A 15,736-nucleotide genomic window follows, 5' to 3' on the forward strand; every position below is an offset into this window, starting at 1 on the left:
AGACAATTTGCTTTTTTTTAAGCCAAATTATCCTTGTTGCTTAAAGTATAGATAAGGGGGCTTCCAAATGTTTCGTAGGACGACGGAAACCAGACAGTGTTTTGCAGGTTAAAATGCAACATTGCACGCAGCTGACTCCAGCAGCATAGAGTGTGAGCGTCCCATGGTGCGTGCTACCATCTGTCCATCAGCGGCTTCCCTTTGAGTGTAGGATACCCAGTGGTATTCCAGAGGTCTGGACCCACATTAGCACAACATCAAACAGGCTCCCTCCTACACATGCAGCACTGCATGCGCTCCTGCTTATCTTATCTGAGACGGAAGGAGGAAGTCACCCCTCAGGTCCAACCCTGTAGAATTAAGCTTGACCTTTCTCATGCAAAGCTGAGAGAACTTGGAAAGGTCTTCTGCCCCTGCGACTGGGATTGTGTCCAGTGATACTGCTTTAATGGGGCACCTGCTGTGCTATTGTTAAAAATAAAGATAGGTATGACAGACATTGCCTGATATCTTTAATAAGGAATGTGTTCTAATTCCATTTTTATGACAGCACTGTAGTGTTGACAGTTATGTTTAAGGGGGTAAAAAGTGTTTCTTTAGTTTTATTAGTAGCACATAGAGCACAAAGTACTTTCAAACGCAGGGGTTCCCAACCAGGGCTCACAACCCCCTAGAGATCCTAGAGTATGCTTATGCATGTGTGTGTATATATATATATATATATATCAGTATGTATATATATATATATATATATATATATACACACACACACATTAATTAATATTTCATTATAAATAGTTCATTTTATTTTAATCATTTGTGCGCTTGTGTGTGTGTATATATATATAATTTTTATAATTTATATAATTATAATTTATTGTAATTTTATCTTAATTTCTTTGTTGTTTCATCATGGAACTCTAAGGGGGCTGTATGTAATGTAAAAATAAAAATAATTTATTCTTATGTAAATTGAAATGCATAATTTAGTTTAAAATTAAAAATGTCACAGAAGTGGCTGCTTGGTCTTTACAGCTTTTTTTAATGGCTCTCTAAGCTACAGATGGCAAAAGACAATCCAGATTGGGACTTGAGGTGATGTGACGTCCCTATTTTAATTCCTCCACGAGCACCCCGGGCTGCGAGCGCAGACTGTGTTCAGTGAACCTCCTGGGGCAGGAAGGGCTAACAACCCTTGCATTGATCCAAGGACACACTCAGCCCTCTAACCTGCTGAGTGCTCAGTTCAGGAGAACAATGGAGTACAGCACACATCAATACAGCAGCAGCCTATTGAGCGCACTCCGTTTAGTAAAGCCGACTGATGAGGTTGAAGCTCCCGAGTCTCTGCAAAAGCACGACAGACACCTTTCAGTGTCTGTGTAAAAAATAAAAATAAAAAAAAATGCTTTCCCTCTCTCTGAAAAGATATACAGACTTGGGCCTCCTTGTGTTCCGTGCTCCAGCTTTGGAGCATCTTACCCTGTTACTATGAGTGAAGTTGGGCCAAAATGACTGGTATGCCTCACCTACAGTACCACTCCAAAGAGTTGGAGATTGGGATGGAGGAGGCTTTCTGGGCAGGAATGCACTGCTTGTCCCATAAGACACTAAATGATGTACAAGTGCATTTATTACAGCAGCCCCTATAAATCTGAGCCTGGCCTGAACTCCGGGGAGAGGTTAATGGATTACAAAGGGATGCGGTATCGAACCTTTGAGAAGTTTATACACCACATCAATATGTGCAAGGCTATTGATCATTTAGACCTTGACAGACAAATTAAATTCATAAACTTGATAATGCACTGGAATATTTGTATTGCTTACTACAGTGGAATGGGGCCTTTTTTACATGTTTTAAACAGTGCTGCTTTAAGATCAAGGTTTATTGACTACAATCACTTAATAGAGTCCACTGAAAACGTCAAGAATGCTGATCTAATGTGAAATTTAGAGTAAGATGAAATCCTTAGTTAATACCATGCAGACTTAATCCACATTTTCTTTTAGGCTGTTGAATATCTCATGTAACGTCCAAATTATTAAAAAAAATAAAAAAAATAAAATAATTTACATTTAATAATCATTTGTAGTTATGTAAACAGAACTGCATAATTAAAATTTCATGAATTTATTTGTATAATCTTTTTGCCTATTTTGGAACAGCACAGTACCTAATACAAAATAAATGCATGTATTATATATGAATAATTTACATTAATGAATACTATGCTTCCTTTCTTATATCTAAACATATTTTTGTTATTTTTTGTCACAATGAAACCATGATACCAAAGTTAAATTGTTACATTTATTCCTGATCAAATTAAAAATCAACAGGAAAAAAAAAAAAAGGAAATTTGTGTTAAATCAAATTTATTACAATTATGTACATTGATCTTTTCATACCAGAATTTCTCTGTGACAAATACCGGCAGGGTGTCAACAACAATATCAACAGAGCCACATACAGCAACAATGTACAGTTCATACAAACTGTTACAGATCTTTGATGTAAGCTTACTTATAAAACAGATTCAGCACACACACACACACACACACACACACACACACACTCTCTCTCTCAGCTCATGTAAATGAGACCGAATGCTTAAATCCCTAAACTGAGTTGCTGAAACTGAGCAGCAGGATGTAGATTCCTAACAAATCTGTCGTAAAAACAGTTGGAGATGAGAATGCAATATTAAAAGAGATATAGGCACTGAATAGCTTATATCATGTTTAATTCAGTAGCACTCACAGCGGCTTTACAATGATTAGCTAAAATTAGCAAACTATGTTGTTTAAAGGCCTCTGCCGCCATGCTACCAGAAACAACCTGCCAGTTGCAGGAACTCCAGAATGTGGTTTTAAGCAAAACTGATACATGCACACACACTCACACTAAAGCTCTGTCTCATTCTGAAGCCGATGGTCTATGGCGTTATTTTAATGACAAATGTCGAGAGCGCATTATTGTAGCGCGAAAGCACATTAATACAATGCGCGAGCGCGGATTTCCTTTGCTCTCGCACAAAACCGGACGCTCGCGCTCAGATACACGCTGCTCGCGCTACAATAATGCGCTCTCGACATTTGTCATTAAAATAACGCCATAATGGTCTTCCTTCCTTCCTCTCACCTCTACAGTCGGTAACTCTGCAATGACACTTCTGACACCAATAAATGCAATTTTTATTTTCAAGATTAAATGGACTTTACGGATTCCTTTAAAAGGATAAAAGGATAGCTCACCCAAATTTTTTTATTTTATTTTAAATTTCATGTAATTCCAAACAGCCTTTTTTATGGGACAAACAATGTTATATTTTGAATAGTTTTTTTGAGTAAGTTATTTATTGACAGTTCATAGTGGCCATTTGAGCTCCAAAAAAGAAAAAGAAGAAGAATATATATGCTATTCTTGTGTGGGTTAGTGTTAAGCCAACCCTAGTCTAGGAAATAAGAAGACATACACACTTCCAGACAAGCTGAGCTCTTTCATTGTGCTGCCACAGACCCACAATTCACCTGGCTGCGCTGTAATCCGGTTACTCTGAAGGTCATTTGTTAAAAGTGAAAATGTCACAATGGATCTGACACTCTAGTTCTCTCACTCCAGGATCTCTCTGGCTTTGTTTCTCATCAGCTGGCGAGTGAGTAATTTCATTAGTTAAATATTCATACGTTACTCTCCGTTTGCATCACGGGGGAATTTTTTTTTTGTCTTTTTTTTTTAATCCTCTCAGGACTTTCTCAGAGAAAAGCCCCCAAAGAGAAAAGCACAACTGTCAGCACCTCCGCTGAAGCATCCATTGTTTTACACAGTTTAATTACAAAACCCCAGCACAGTTTCATGTTAAGATTATTCACTGCAGGAGGCCTATATAATTTGGACTGGAGGGTTTGTCATGTAATATAATACAATATAACAGGCTTTCAGTATTAGATTTCCGATTTTAGCCTCCTTGACATTTCAAGCCGCATGAACTAATACATCTGTTATTTGTCGATCATTTGATTATTAACATACTTCATAAACCAAATCAGCTACCCTGCTGGAGACTGGAGAGATACGACAGAGACGAACACATTTCTCTTTCGCCTCACTGTCTGCGTTCTCATACGTGTTTTCCCTCCATCTCTTTCTTTCTCCCACAGAAATCTCAAATCCACCATCACTCTGATCACAAAATACAAGGCCTCGTCGTTACACAGACTTCTGAAGCCCGGTGTACTACACAATCTCAAAACGTCTGAAGGAGAATTGCTTCACTATGTCAGATTACAAGGTCTACAGCCGGTCCACAACAAACACGCTGATCCAACAATGGTCGGACTGTGTGAACTAGTTTACAAAACAAAAGAAATGGCATAGAAACCAGTCCAACCATCTCAGATCACAACTTTCTGATTTCTTTGGTACCTCTGATTTGTGTCTACAGTCTCTACACTGCAAATTATGACGTTTGTATTGACTCGAAGTGCTATGGTACACTTAAATGGGCTTTTTTTTTTGGAGTACTACAGTCTCTAGTAAAACAGCTAGCTAGCATTTTAAGGGAAATGTATGGATTGCATTAAAAAAAGTCATATTTCTCTTGTCGTCTTTCCAGAAATTTCTGTTGCTGTGCTTGTTCAGGCATGCAGAAGGTTTGTGCCGCCACTCTTGTTTGCACGTTGAAAGTTTGCATGTTAAAAATTCAAAAGGGTAAAGAACTGCAGTGAAAGGAACATAATCCACCTCACCTGCCGCTTTCGTACAGTGTTAATTGATGCTCACGGTAGCTGTTTTACTGCAACGAGGGTGTGATATCAGAACTTAAATGAAAGTTAAATGAACTGAAACTGAGAGAAGCGAATGGACGGATGAAGTCCGGAGTTTCTTTCTAATCGACCTCGCTCTCATTGCTCGCACCCTCTGGACGCCGCAGCTTCTCCACCTGCTCGTTTATCTGTCCGTCACCTCCTCTCCTGTCCTCCGTCTGCACGCTCAGGTGGTCTTCCTCATCCGCATGGGTCAGGTCGTCATCCTCGTCTTCATCCTCATCATCCTCTTTCTTCTCCTCCTCCCCCTGGACTTCCATACGGACCTGGTCTTTCAGGTCCAAAGGAAGAACGGAGCCCAGGCCCACGTCTCCGTTCAGGCAGTGCGAGCCGTTGCCCTCTTTGACGGGGGAGGAGTTGGTTGACTCGTTGCTGACGGGGGAGATGTCACTACTGCTGTTGGTGTGGTTGACGGAGGGCGGGTTGGACAGCGATCCGGGTTTGAGAGGGATTTGCCAGGATGGGATTTTGGGAACGGAGGGTGAAGCGGGGAACTGTCTCCTGAGAAGAAAGAGGACGTGAATAGAAAATTACATGTGTTTTCTTCAAATTGTTTGCTGAAATCTCTTACAACAGAGTACACATTGTGCCTCAGGCTTGATTCTGCCTAAAATATGCACGAGTGAGTCCAGTTATTGTGCTTTGGAAACACGAGCAGATTTGTCAGTCTGAAAGTACATGAGAGATTATGTCCATATGTGCTCCACACCTGCCATCTGATTCAAAACAAAGCATGTCCTCACAACAAAGGTAAAATAAATTCAAAAGCGACTTCAGATATGTACTGTCAAGGGTGGTTTTGTTTGAATATATGAGGCAACAAGTTGAGCAGATGGTGAGCTTGCTTCGTATTTACAGCAAAGTTTTCACATCTTGAGAAGGACAAGCAGACACAACATTCAGACACTGGAAGAAAAAGGTAATTGCAGCTTAAAATGTTTAATGAGAACGAAACAGCAGACAAACGAAAGCTTTTATCTGTGCAAATTTCAGATGTATGAGATGACTTCGATATTAATTTGCATGATACATACATAATCAAGTAAAGATTAATGAAAGTGAGGGAAGATTCATCTTGGGGCATTGAGGGAACCTGTTGGATGTATCAGGCCTCATTAACCAATAATGAGACGGTTCCAGCTACATGCCCCGATGAAGAGAACGATATGACATATAGATCAAACCATTTCAGACACATTTATCTGCCAAATCATCCCAAGGCATACTAATATCAGCTGCCCTGGGAGAGAAACAATGCTCTCCACTCATTTCCACAGTGATAATACAAAACGTGCATTTTGGAACATCTACTAAAGGCCTCTTTCAAGATGTTAAATGTTAAGTACATGTATCTTATTCGTTTCCAGCACCAATTTGAACACACTGCAAAATAAAGAACAGAAAAATGACTTGACTTGATGTCAGACTTTATTTTTGCACTAACAAAAACAAGGCTGTGTGGGAGGAAAATATAGTTTGCTCAGTATGTCAAACTGCTGTGTATCAGAAAATAGGTCCAAGGTCACATGTAATATTTATTATTTATTTTATTTTTTTGTGGAAAAGCATTTTTAATGTTTAGTGAGCGGACAGATTGACACCCAAATACACAACATTCTAAATGAACATCCTTCATTGCCACATTTTGTCCCTGTCAATTCAAATATGCCATCTATTGTTACAGATTTATAAAAAAAAAAGTGAAAAGTTACCTGCTGAGAAGAAGCCCCTTCAGAGACACAATCTCAGCCTTGAGTTCACTGATGCTCTGAGACTCCAGCATGCGGTTGGTGGCAGATGAGGCCTATAGAGACAAAGTTACAAGTGATCATCATCATCCTTTTCGTTCTGAAAACAAATCTAAAAACGCTTCTTATTTACTACTATAGGTTTTCCACACCTCAAACCATTAACCAATGATCATTCTGAACCGTCTGTAAACGTAATCATGGTTATCTTTTAAACTGTTGCTTAACTGACCTTTATCTGGGGTTTAAAAAGTTATTTATCCTCTACTGTCGTTAAAGGTGAAGATCTGCCCCAGAATGTGAAAGCTCTACCATATCAGGCCTTATTTACCAGAACCTGTTATAGTAGTATGCAGCATATGCAAAAACTTCACAAACAACTTCACAAACATTCTGTTAAAGTGTGACTTGTTCTAATTTGATTTGTCAGAGTCACTCAATGAACACAATAATTTGATGCATTCAAACTGCCAATACGAGACAATGAAAGTCTTCAAAGTCTTGATATCAAACCACAACTACACTGACGAGTCCCTGCTACTGTATCTTCTCCACCCAGAAGGTCAGGATCTTTTTAAAAAAGGCTAAGGGAATTAATCATGCCATTTTTACATATTTTTCCATATTGCAGACTGCTGATTTGAGCAGGACAGAGGTGTTTGATAAGAGGTCTCTGGCACAACAATGGCAGTATTCATTAAGTCAGGGAGGTTTTTATTAAAAGAAGCCTTATCTCCAACTGCTTGCCATGGGATGAATTGCTGAAGGGAGTGATGGCCACAATTGAAGTGGCCAGCAAACATTTGAATAGCAAATGACTTCACGGGGAAAAAAAGCCCCCAAAAAATCAATCCATCCTTTTTTTCTCCCCAAATAGACAGGAGGTTGGTAATGTCGATTTAGAAAAAGAAACCCTCTTCAAGTGAAAGAGATTTGTAGCACCTCTACATTTCAATTTCCAAATGTTCTGACAGATTAACCCGGGATCTCAAGCGGCTACACGGGGCCACTAACTCTGAACCGTCCACAAACAAACAGCCCACATCTACCCCATAATCCCATTCCACTTCTTCTGCCCAGGGGGGAAAAACGAGAGCAGGAAGAGGAAGTGAAAAAAGGGCTGGGGGGAAAAGGAAAATAAAAGTGTAATTAAGAACATCGGAGTCACCGGGGGCGGCTAGTTAGAAGGCAGAGACCCCCTATTGAGAGGAGAGGGATAACTTGGACTCTTCCACATGTAATTAAATCTAAAGTAAATTAATTGAATCACATCTGAAAAGGATCAGACTCATTTACAGCGAGGGCTGGGGAGGGATAGTGGTTTTGTCTCCTTTCTGCACCTAAAGCCCTCAGATAAGTGCACCGTTTTCGAAGAGGTCACATCTGATCCGAGCTGAGCGCATTAGGCCTGGTGAAGACACTCTTATTACAGGCCTCACCTCATTATGGCCATCTTAAGCCCACACTCCCTACGGCACCCAGTATAATAAGGCTGGAATGTACCTCTTGCTCATTTTAACTTTGTAATGGGAAAAAAAATTAATTGCTTCGGAGGCTTAGCTTACACTTCTCGGACATAAAATCTAAATAATATTTTAACAGAGGCTACAAAGCACCTCTCAGCCGGCGGTGTTTAAAGTTCCACGGTTGCAATTCTTCATTTCAGGAGCCGAACGCGCACGCACACACATATAGTGATGACTGTTTAATTGCTGCTAAAGGCCTTTCTCTGCATGTCTTTGACTGTGTGAGCAGCCATCCAGTCAGAGGGGTCAGTGCAGTGTGATCGGGGTCTGTCACCCTCTTTAGTGTGAACAAAGCTTTGCCTCAGTCTGGGTAATTATTTAAGGAGGTGGAGCGTACCATACAAGAGAGGTATATATGCATGTACTTACACCGAAACAGCAGTCAGACATGGAATACATTAAAGCAAATGTCTGCAGAACATTAACAACAGATAATGTTAAGAAGCGTTAAGAAAGGCAAGTTAAGAAACGTCTGAATGCAAACTGATTCACTGCTTCCCTCTCTGATGCGTTTTTCCACCGCTTAATGCATGTATATTTATGGTGGAATCAGCTTGAAAATAAATCCCAAGGGAGTGTTTTCTGGTGAAAACACTGGTACAATTTATTTGAGCCTGTTTATTCACTTTCCCAGTGGCAGGGCCTTCTGCGGTGGAAGGCGGAAAAAAAATCGTAGCGCTCCTAATCTTCCACAAGCAGCCACTAATAAAGACAGCTATCGTTGTATTCAAACGGCACAGCAATTAAACTCAACCAGTCACGATGATAATGCTTTATATATGTGGAGAACGAGATGCAACATTCTGCCTGTTATTCAGTATTAAATATTATCAAGGAGAACAAGGTGCTTTTGCTTAAAAATAAGAACTCTTAAATTTAACTCAACAGATACACATTCTACTTCACAATACAGTTCATTGATGGCAAATGAGTTGTACACAAACTGACTGAAATTGAAAAAAATACATAGTTTACTTACACTAAAAAAATTCAAAACAAAAATTGTCTGACAAAGCTGTTTTGGAACTGACAAAACTGACACTTGCTGATAATCTCAAAATAGCCAAATATCAGCAAATATATCAGTCTACTACTACTCTAAAGCATTTTACCATATTTAAATCCAAGTCTCACATTGTATGGACAAGAGGAAGTGATACATTCTGCAGAAGAAAGTCATACAGGTTTGGAACGATATGAGGGTGAGTAAAAGACAATTTCAATTTTTGGGTGAACTATCCATTTAAAATTATGCATTCTAAAAATATATAAATATTCAGCGCCTGATAAAGTACTTGAGTATTTTGATCGGTACAAAGAAAATGCAATAAAATTACACTTTTTAAGAAGTTCCAACCGATTTTCTTAATCAGTCGACGCTAGGGGTGTAACGGTACACGTATTCGTACCGAACCGTTTCGGTACGGGTCTTTCGGTTCGGTACGCATGTGAACCGAACGAATACAGTTTTTTTTTTTTTTTCTCCGGAAATTCAAATAATAAATGGCGTTTTGACAGTCTTTGATGTGGCATGACAGATCGCTGTATAAACACCTTGGAGAGCCGCTTCTGAAACGTGCTGGTATATAATCCCAACACAAGCATTGACTAGAGCAGACGCGATCAGCTCCGGTTCCCGTGTCTGAGCCGTGACGCCCCGCAGATTTGTGCAGAGCGGAGCGCGAGTGAACGCGGTCATTCCTTCCTCTGTACTACTAGTTTTAACGCGAATAAACATGACTGAACATCTGTACCGAACCGTCATATTTGTGTACCGTTACACCCCTAGTCGACGCCATTTGAATAACAGCTTCAGGTGAGCATGAGTAAATTTGATCCGGTGAGCATTGAGGAAATACAAAGTATGTAGCCAATGAGATGAAAAAGAAAATGTTAAACTATGAGCACAAACATAGCCACAGTTTGAGTGACTGCTAAAGAGAAACAGGCCCACTGTGCTCATAACACAGAATATACTTTATTTGTGTGGCTTTGGAAATATATAGATATATAAAAATGTTTACATAGAAGCTGAGGAAACAGGAGTCACCATGTGTTTCAGGTTAAATACACATTTTCGCATTAGAGAGTTTAATTGCCAAGCTTGGCGCATTCTACACAGATTAAAGAACCCCAAAAAGGCAACTCAGAAAACCACACAATGAAAACGATACACAGCCAAAAGGCTTAACACGTGTCCTTAATTTCATGCTCTGAACCTGAAAATAATTTCCCGAACTTCCCATATGGTTCTAGAAAACAGGGCCCCGCATCTCTCAAAACAAAATTTAAGATCAGCACAAAGTAGACTTTATGATTTGTTTAAGGGGCGTTTTGATGTGAAGTATACTTTATACACACTGCTGCTTTCCGGCAGGGCACTCATGACAAATGAAGCTTTTTCATTTAATCTAGAATTTGAAAGAGAACTTCAGCCATTTTTACTTGACTTAGGGCAGCTGTTGTAGATGATGACCTAAAGTGTTTTGAACAATAGATCGATGTTTTTCTGGAACTAGTGGAGGCGAGTCTCTTTAACAGCAGAGGTGAACTGGAGATTATTTGGCAATTCAGTTTATAGATGACGAACTTAAAGAGGGTGAAAACGTTGTGGTGAGTCTGCAATTCTTGCAAACTTGAGGGTGAGAGATTCATATTTTCACTTCAATTTGTTGCCAGGCCAGATGTGTTTGTATATGTTTTCCTACGGGATCCAGATGCTTCAGTAAAACACCCATGCGCTTAACAAGCTGTGGACATAAAACATGCCCTCAGTTGTGATTCCAAGGCACTTTTTGGAGCCCGTTACGAGATGATTTATCGCAATATCATAAGATACAAAGTGCGTAGAGTTTCACATTCTGAGGTATGGCAATGTGTTTTCAGCAGGCGATTTCCCTCAGATGTATTTTCTTTATAGATAATAAGCATGTGTCTTCAGAAAGGATTTGAAGGATGTATCATCATGAGCATTCTTCTGAAAGATAATGACATCATAATGCATTAAATTAGCATGTGATAAAGACAACAAAATCAGCACTGCCACAATAGATGAACAACAAAGATGACAACTTTCTGTATCTTTCTGTGCATTCCTTATTCTTTTGCTGTTGACTATTACTGTGGGTTGTGTGGCATAATTGTAAAAATAAATAAATAAATAAATACATATATAAATAAATAAATTAGCTTTTGGACAAGTCCCCTCCAATAATTAAAAGTGGCCAAACTGTCCCACCCAATATTTGAAATTCTTGCAGTGATCTGCTGCACTCCATTACTCAGCGCTCTTGTTAGGATCACAAAAAAAACTTAAAAAGTTATATTTTGAGCCTGGTCGGCCTCTGCGCTCGTCAATGTCAAAATAACTGAGATGGCCAATCAAATCAAAGTAGGCGGGGTTTACCATTCACAGAAACAGAGCGATGAAAGCATCAGTTTAATGCATATGTTTAACGTTGAAACTAGAGAGCGAGGTAAGATATGGAAGTTGCAAATTATTTAGTATTAGTCAACTGTTTTTTAATGTTAGAAATATGGCCATTTTGAGAGCGAGATAGTTGAAAGTTGTGTTTGTGAATTACCTGCATCTGTGCGTCTCTCTCTCTACAAAGCTGTGAGTTTAGTTGCTTCAAAACAGCGAATTTACTTCCTCGTTGCTGAGTAATATAAGCGATCTAGTATGCTATTTTATGAATAAAAGTCGCGGGGCAGCGTGCAAGCGTGCGGGGTTCTGTGCTCTGATTTGTGTGCGAGTAGTGTGTGTGCGCGTCAAGTGGCGCATTAATATAGCTTTTTATATATACACTGTCATTCAAAAGTTTGGGTATTAGTTAGATTTTTTTATGTTTTTTACTGGAGTCTCTTATGCTCAACAAGGCCATATTTATTTGATCAAAAATACAGAAAAAACAGTAATATTGTGAAATATTAAATATTGGTTTCCTATTTTAATATACTTTAAAATATAATTTATTTCTGTGACGCAGCGCTGAATTTTCATCAGCCATTACTGTGAAATGTCTTCTGTGTCACATGATCCTTCAGAAATCATTCTAATATGCTGATTTATTATCCGTTTTTAAACTGTTGTGCTGCTTTTTTCTTTGATTCTTTGATGAATAAAAAGTTAAAAAGAACAGCATTTATTCAAAATAGAAATCTTTTCTAACAATATAAGTCTTTACTATAACTTTTTATCCATTTAACATCCTTGCTGAATATTAATTTATTAAAAAAAAAAAAAAAAAAAAAAGAAGAAGAAAAAATTTACTGACCCCAAACTTTTGAATAGTGGGTGTATATTGTAACACAAATTTAATTTATATTTTGAATAAACACGGTTCTTTTTAACTTTTTATTTATCAATGAATCCTGAAAAAATATCACAGGTCCCAAAAAAATATGAAGCAAAACTGTGGAATATAAATCAGCATATTAGAATGATTTCTGAAGGATCATGTGACACTGAGACTGCAGTAATACTTCTGAAAATTGAGCTTTGTTTCACAGGAATAAATTATATTTTAAAGTATATTAAAATAGAAAAATTGTATTTTAAATTGCAATAAATTTTCTTTACAGTTTTTTTCTGTATTTTTGATCAAATAAATGCAGCTAAATGAAACTTCTTTAAAAAAAAACATTAAAAAACTTGCTGATCCCAAACTTTTGAACGGCAGTGTGTGTGTGTGTGTGTGTGTGTATACATTATATATATATATATATATATGTGGGTACTCTCCATAGGCGTAATGGTTTTATACTGTACAAACCGTATATTCTATCACCCTACACCAAGACTACACATAAACCTACCACTCACAGAAAACTTTCTGCATTTTTACATTATATATATATATATATAAACTTGGTCCCCCCCAATGTTCAAGACATGGTTACGGCCTTGCACACACACACACACACACACACACACACACATTAATTTTTAATTGTTTAATATTTAAAAAATATTTGTTTATTTTATAGAAAATTAATCCATCCATTAATTTAGCTTTTAAGCTTATTTTCTCAAAAGTGAAAACCAATCATTTTTAACCAATAAAAATGACAATATATTCGACATATTTACTACTAATTACTATATAATCTATATATTTACTACTTCAAATAACTAATAATATATATTCTTCTAATAAATATATTTGTTTTATATTTAAAAACATTTTAGTTTATATTACAGTAAAATTATTTATATTTATATATTACTACTTATATATTTATATATATTAACACTTTTAACCTGTGATTTACTGTTTATGTGCTGCCACATATGATGGGAAATCCTCCATCACACAACCCTGCAGCTTCATAAACCAGCTAAATTTAAAAGCTATTAATTATGAACAACATACAAAACATATACAAACTAACTATACAGGCAACATTCCCTTTTCAATAATTATTTATGAACAATAAACGTTTCCTTCGTAATTCTTTAATTGCCAGGCCTCTAAGTTGGGGCTCAAAGGAAATACTACTGGTCCATCTTTTCTAGTTGCAGTATGGGTGGGGGTTAAATGAGGTTTCAGCCCAGATGAAATTAGCAGAAAGCAAATGACAGATACAGGAGAGATCAGGAGGGGGTGTCAGCGTGGGTTCACGTCCTGTCCCTGGATGGCTTGCTTGAGCATTCTGGAGATGGCCGTACACGTTCTTTATGGAGCTCCTATGACATGCCTTGTCCTGCTGATGCACATTTTTCTCTTCTGAGCGGCATATGAGTTCTGTCACCAGTAATATTTACATCAGGGTGAGGCATCAGTCTCAGTGTCACTGAAAAATGCCCTGTGTTGTTTTAAACTCAAAGTGGCCTTGTTTTATAGAGGTTGCGCCCCTGAAACCGAGTGCCACAAAGGGCCTTAGGAAAATGCACACTGAAGGCTGCATTTAAACTCAACAGATCAACAAACCAGTGAAGACTATTCATAATATCTCTTGAGAGAAATGACATAACCAGGGAGGAATGCAACCATTATAGATAACCAAATTCCTTTAGTTTTTTTTTAGCTGCACTCTCTATATCTAAGGTATTTCAGAGGATGAACAGCAAATTCTACATTTCTGACCTGTTGATTACGCAGTTTAACAGTGCTTATGTAATGTACATGGAATTATGTACTCTGATGATGTCTATACAACAAAAAAACACAGACAGGAAAAAAATGTTTTCGGCTCTCACATGCACCATAGAGGATTCAGGTCACATTCTTTCCTTACATATAGTCTGTAACGACAGGAACGCCAGAAACTGGAGGAATGTTCAGATTGTATTATTTTTTTTTTTCAGTCACTTCTGTTGAATCAAACCAAAATGTTGCTTTGTCTCCCCATATGGAAACTTACTGCAACTACAGCACTACTTGACAAACTGTAAAGGGTTAGCTCACCCAAAACAAAACAGAGATGTCATTTAGTCACCCTCATTCTGTTCCAAATCCTTTTTACATTTAACAAATGTAGATACAACAGGCTTTATGTGAGAAGAACAGGCCTAAAGGTGTTATTTACTGGATACTTTGCCCTCTGCTGCATCTCTCAAATCTCATTTGCACTTACATTTAATAAAAAAATTAACAAACCAGGTTTAACATCAATGATGTCAAATGACACACGTTTTTGTGTCTAATTGTCGTCAAACCTAATTCAACATTCCTGCATGTTATTTGAATTTAAAGGGGTGGTTCACTGTTTTTTTTCTAGGCTTGATTGTGTTTATGGGGTGCAGTTCTCTGAGAAACGCGCTGATTATTTCCTGCTTTTATGAAGCCCCACCCTCAGAAGTAGGCGATGGGCTCGGATTGGTTAGCTAGCCCAGTGTGTTGTGATTGGCTAAAACGCCTCTAGTGCGCGCGTGAAACCGGTATAATTTTGAAAAATACCGTGATATAAATTTTTGGTCATACCGCCCAGCACTAGCTCCGGTTGTATTGTAAACAGCGGCATTGTTAATATCACTTATCAGTTTGAGCCCGATTGAGAAGCAGAGGATATTATTGAAGAGGATCACGCAGAACCTGTGCAAGGCTTTTAATGGTAGGCCTATGTTTTTTGTTTGTTGTTGTCTCATACTTTTAGATACGCAGTTATTTGTAAATGCTACTGCTAATGTTAGCTTTTAATATACGGTTTTATCCTGATTAAAGCTTTAATACAGCACGGCAATCGCATCCATGTTTAACGCTTCTCATAGCTATGTGAAAATATCTGTCTGTCTATACGCATAAAGTGTATAATTTGAACAGTTCATTGTTGGAGCTGAGCTGGTGAGCTGATGATCTGAATGAGAGAGAGAGATGCAGAGCGTGTGCAGAGCAGGGGGACGCGAGGAACAGGATTAAGAACCGCTGCTTTAGAACACTGATTTTGAATCCATTAGAATCGTTAGAAGACAGAATCGCGATTCATATATAAATAGATTTTTACGTGCACCTCTAGTTTTCTCTTCCTCTTCTCGAAAGCAGCGCAGCATGGCCTCGCCCCCTTTTCTGCCCTTTCCCGGGGGCAGGGTTTATCTGGGTTTGTTACGTCACGACCCCGTAACTTGTTGTAGTCCCTACCAGCCGTTTTTGTAGGCATTAAACTGCCAGAATTGTAAAAGACGATATCTCT

General features: G+C 38.2%; 1 protein-coding gene across 1 annotated transcript in view; it reads right to left on the reverse strand.

Annotated features, from left to right (window-relative positions):
- Positions 1-3,273: 3,273 nt before the first annotated feature.
- LOC107695784 (peroxisomal membrane protein PEX14-like) overlaps positions 3,274-15,736 on the reverse strand; it is a 65,293-nt gene continuing 52,830 nt past the window's right edge. The window contains exons 8-9 of the mRNA XM_016495823.1: positions 6,543-6,634; positions 3,274-5,331 (exon numbers count right to left, since the gene is read on the reverse strand). Of these exons, the coding sequence (XP_016351309.1) occupies positions 4,893-5,331; positions 6,543-6,634 (531 nt within the window). The 3' untranslated portion in view covers positions 3,274-4,892. The remainder of the gene's footprint in view (positions 5,332-6,542; positions 6,635-15,736) is intronic.

Source organism: Sinocyclocheilus anshuiensis, unplaced genomic scaffold (genome assembly GCF_001515605.1).
Source record: "Sinocyclocheilus anshuiensis isolate Anshui unplaced genomic scaffold, SAMN03320099.WGS_v1.1 scaffold234, whole genome shotgun sequence".
Taxonomy (NCBI): Eukaryota; Metazoa; Chordata; class Actinopteri; order Cypriniformes; family Cyprinidae; genus Sinocyclocheilus; species Sinocyclocheilus anshuiensis.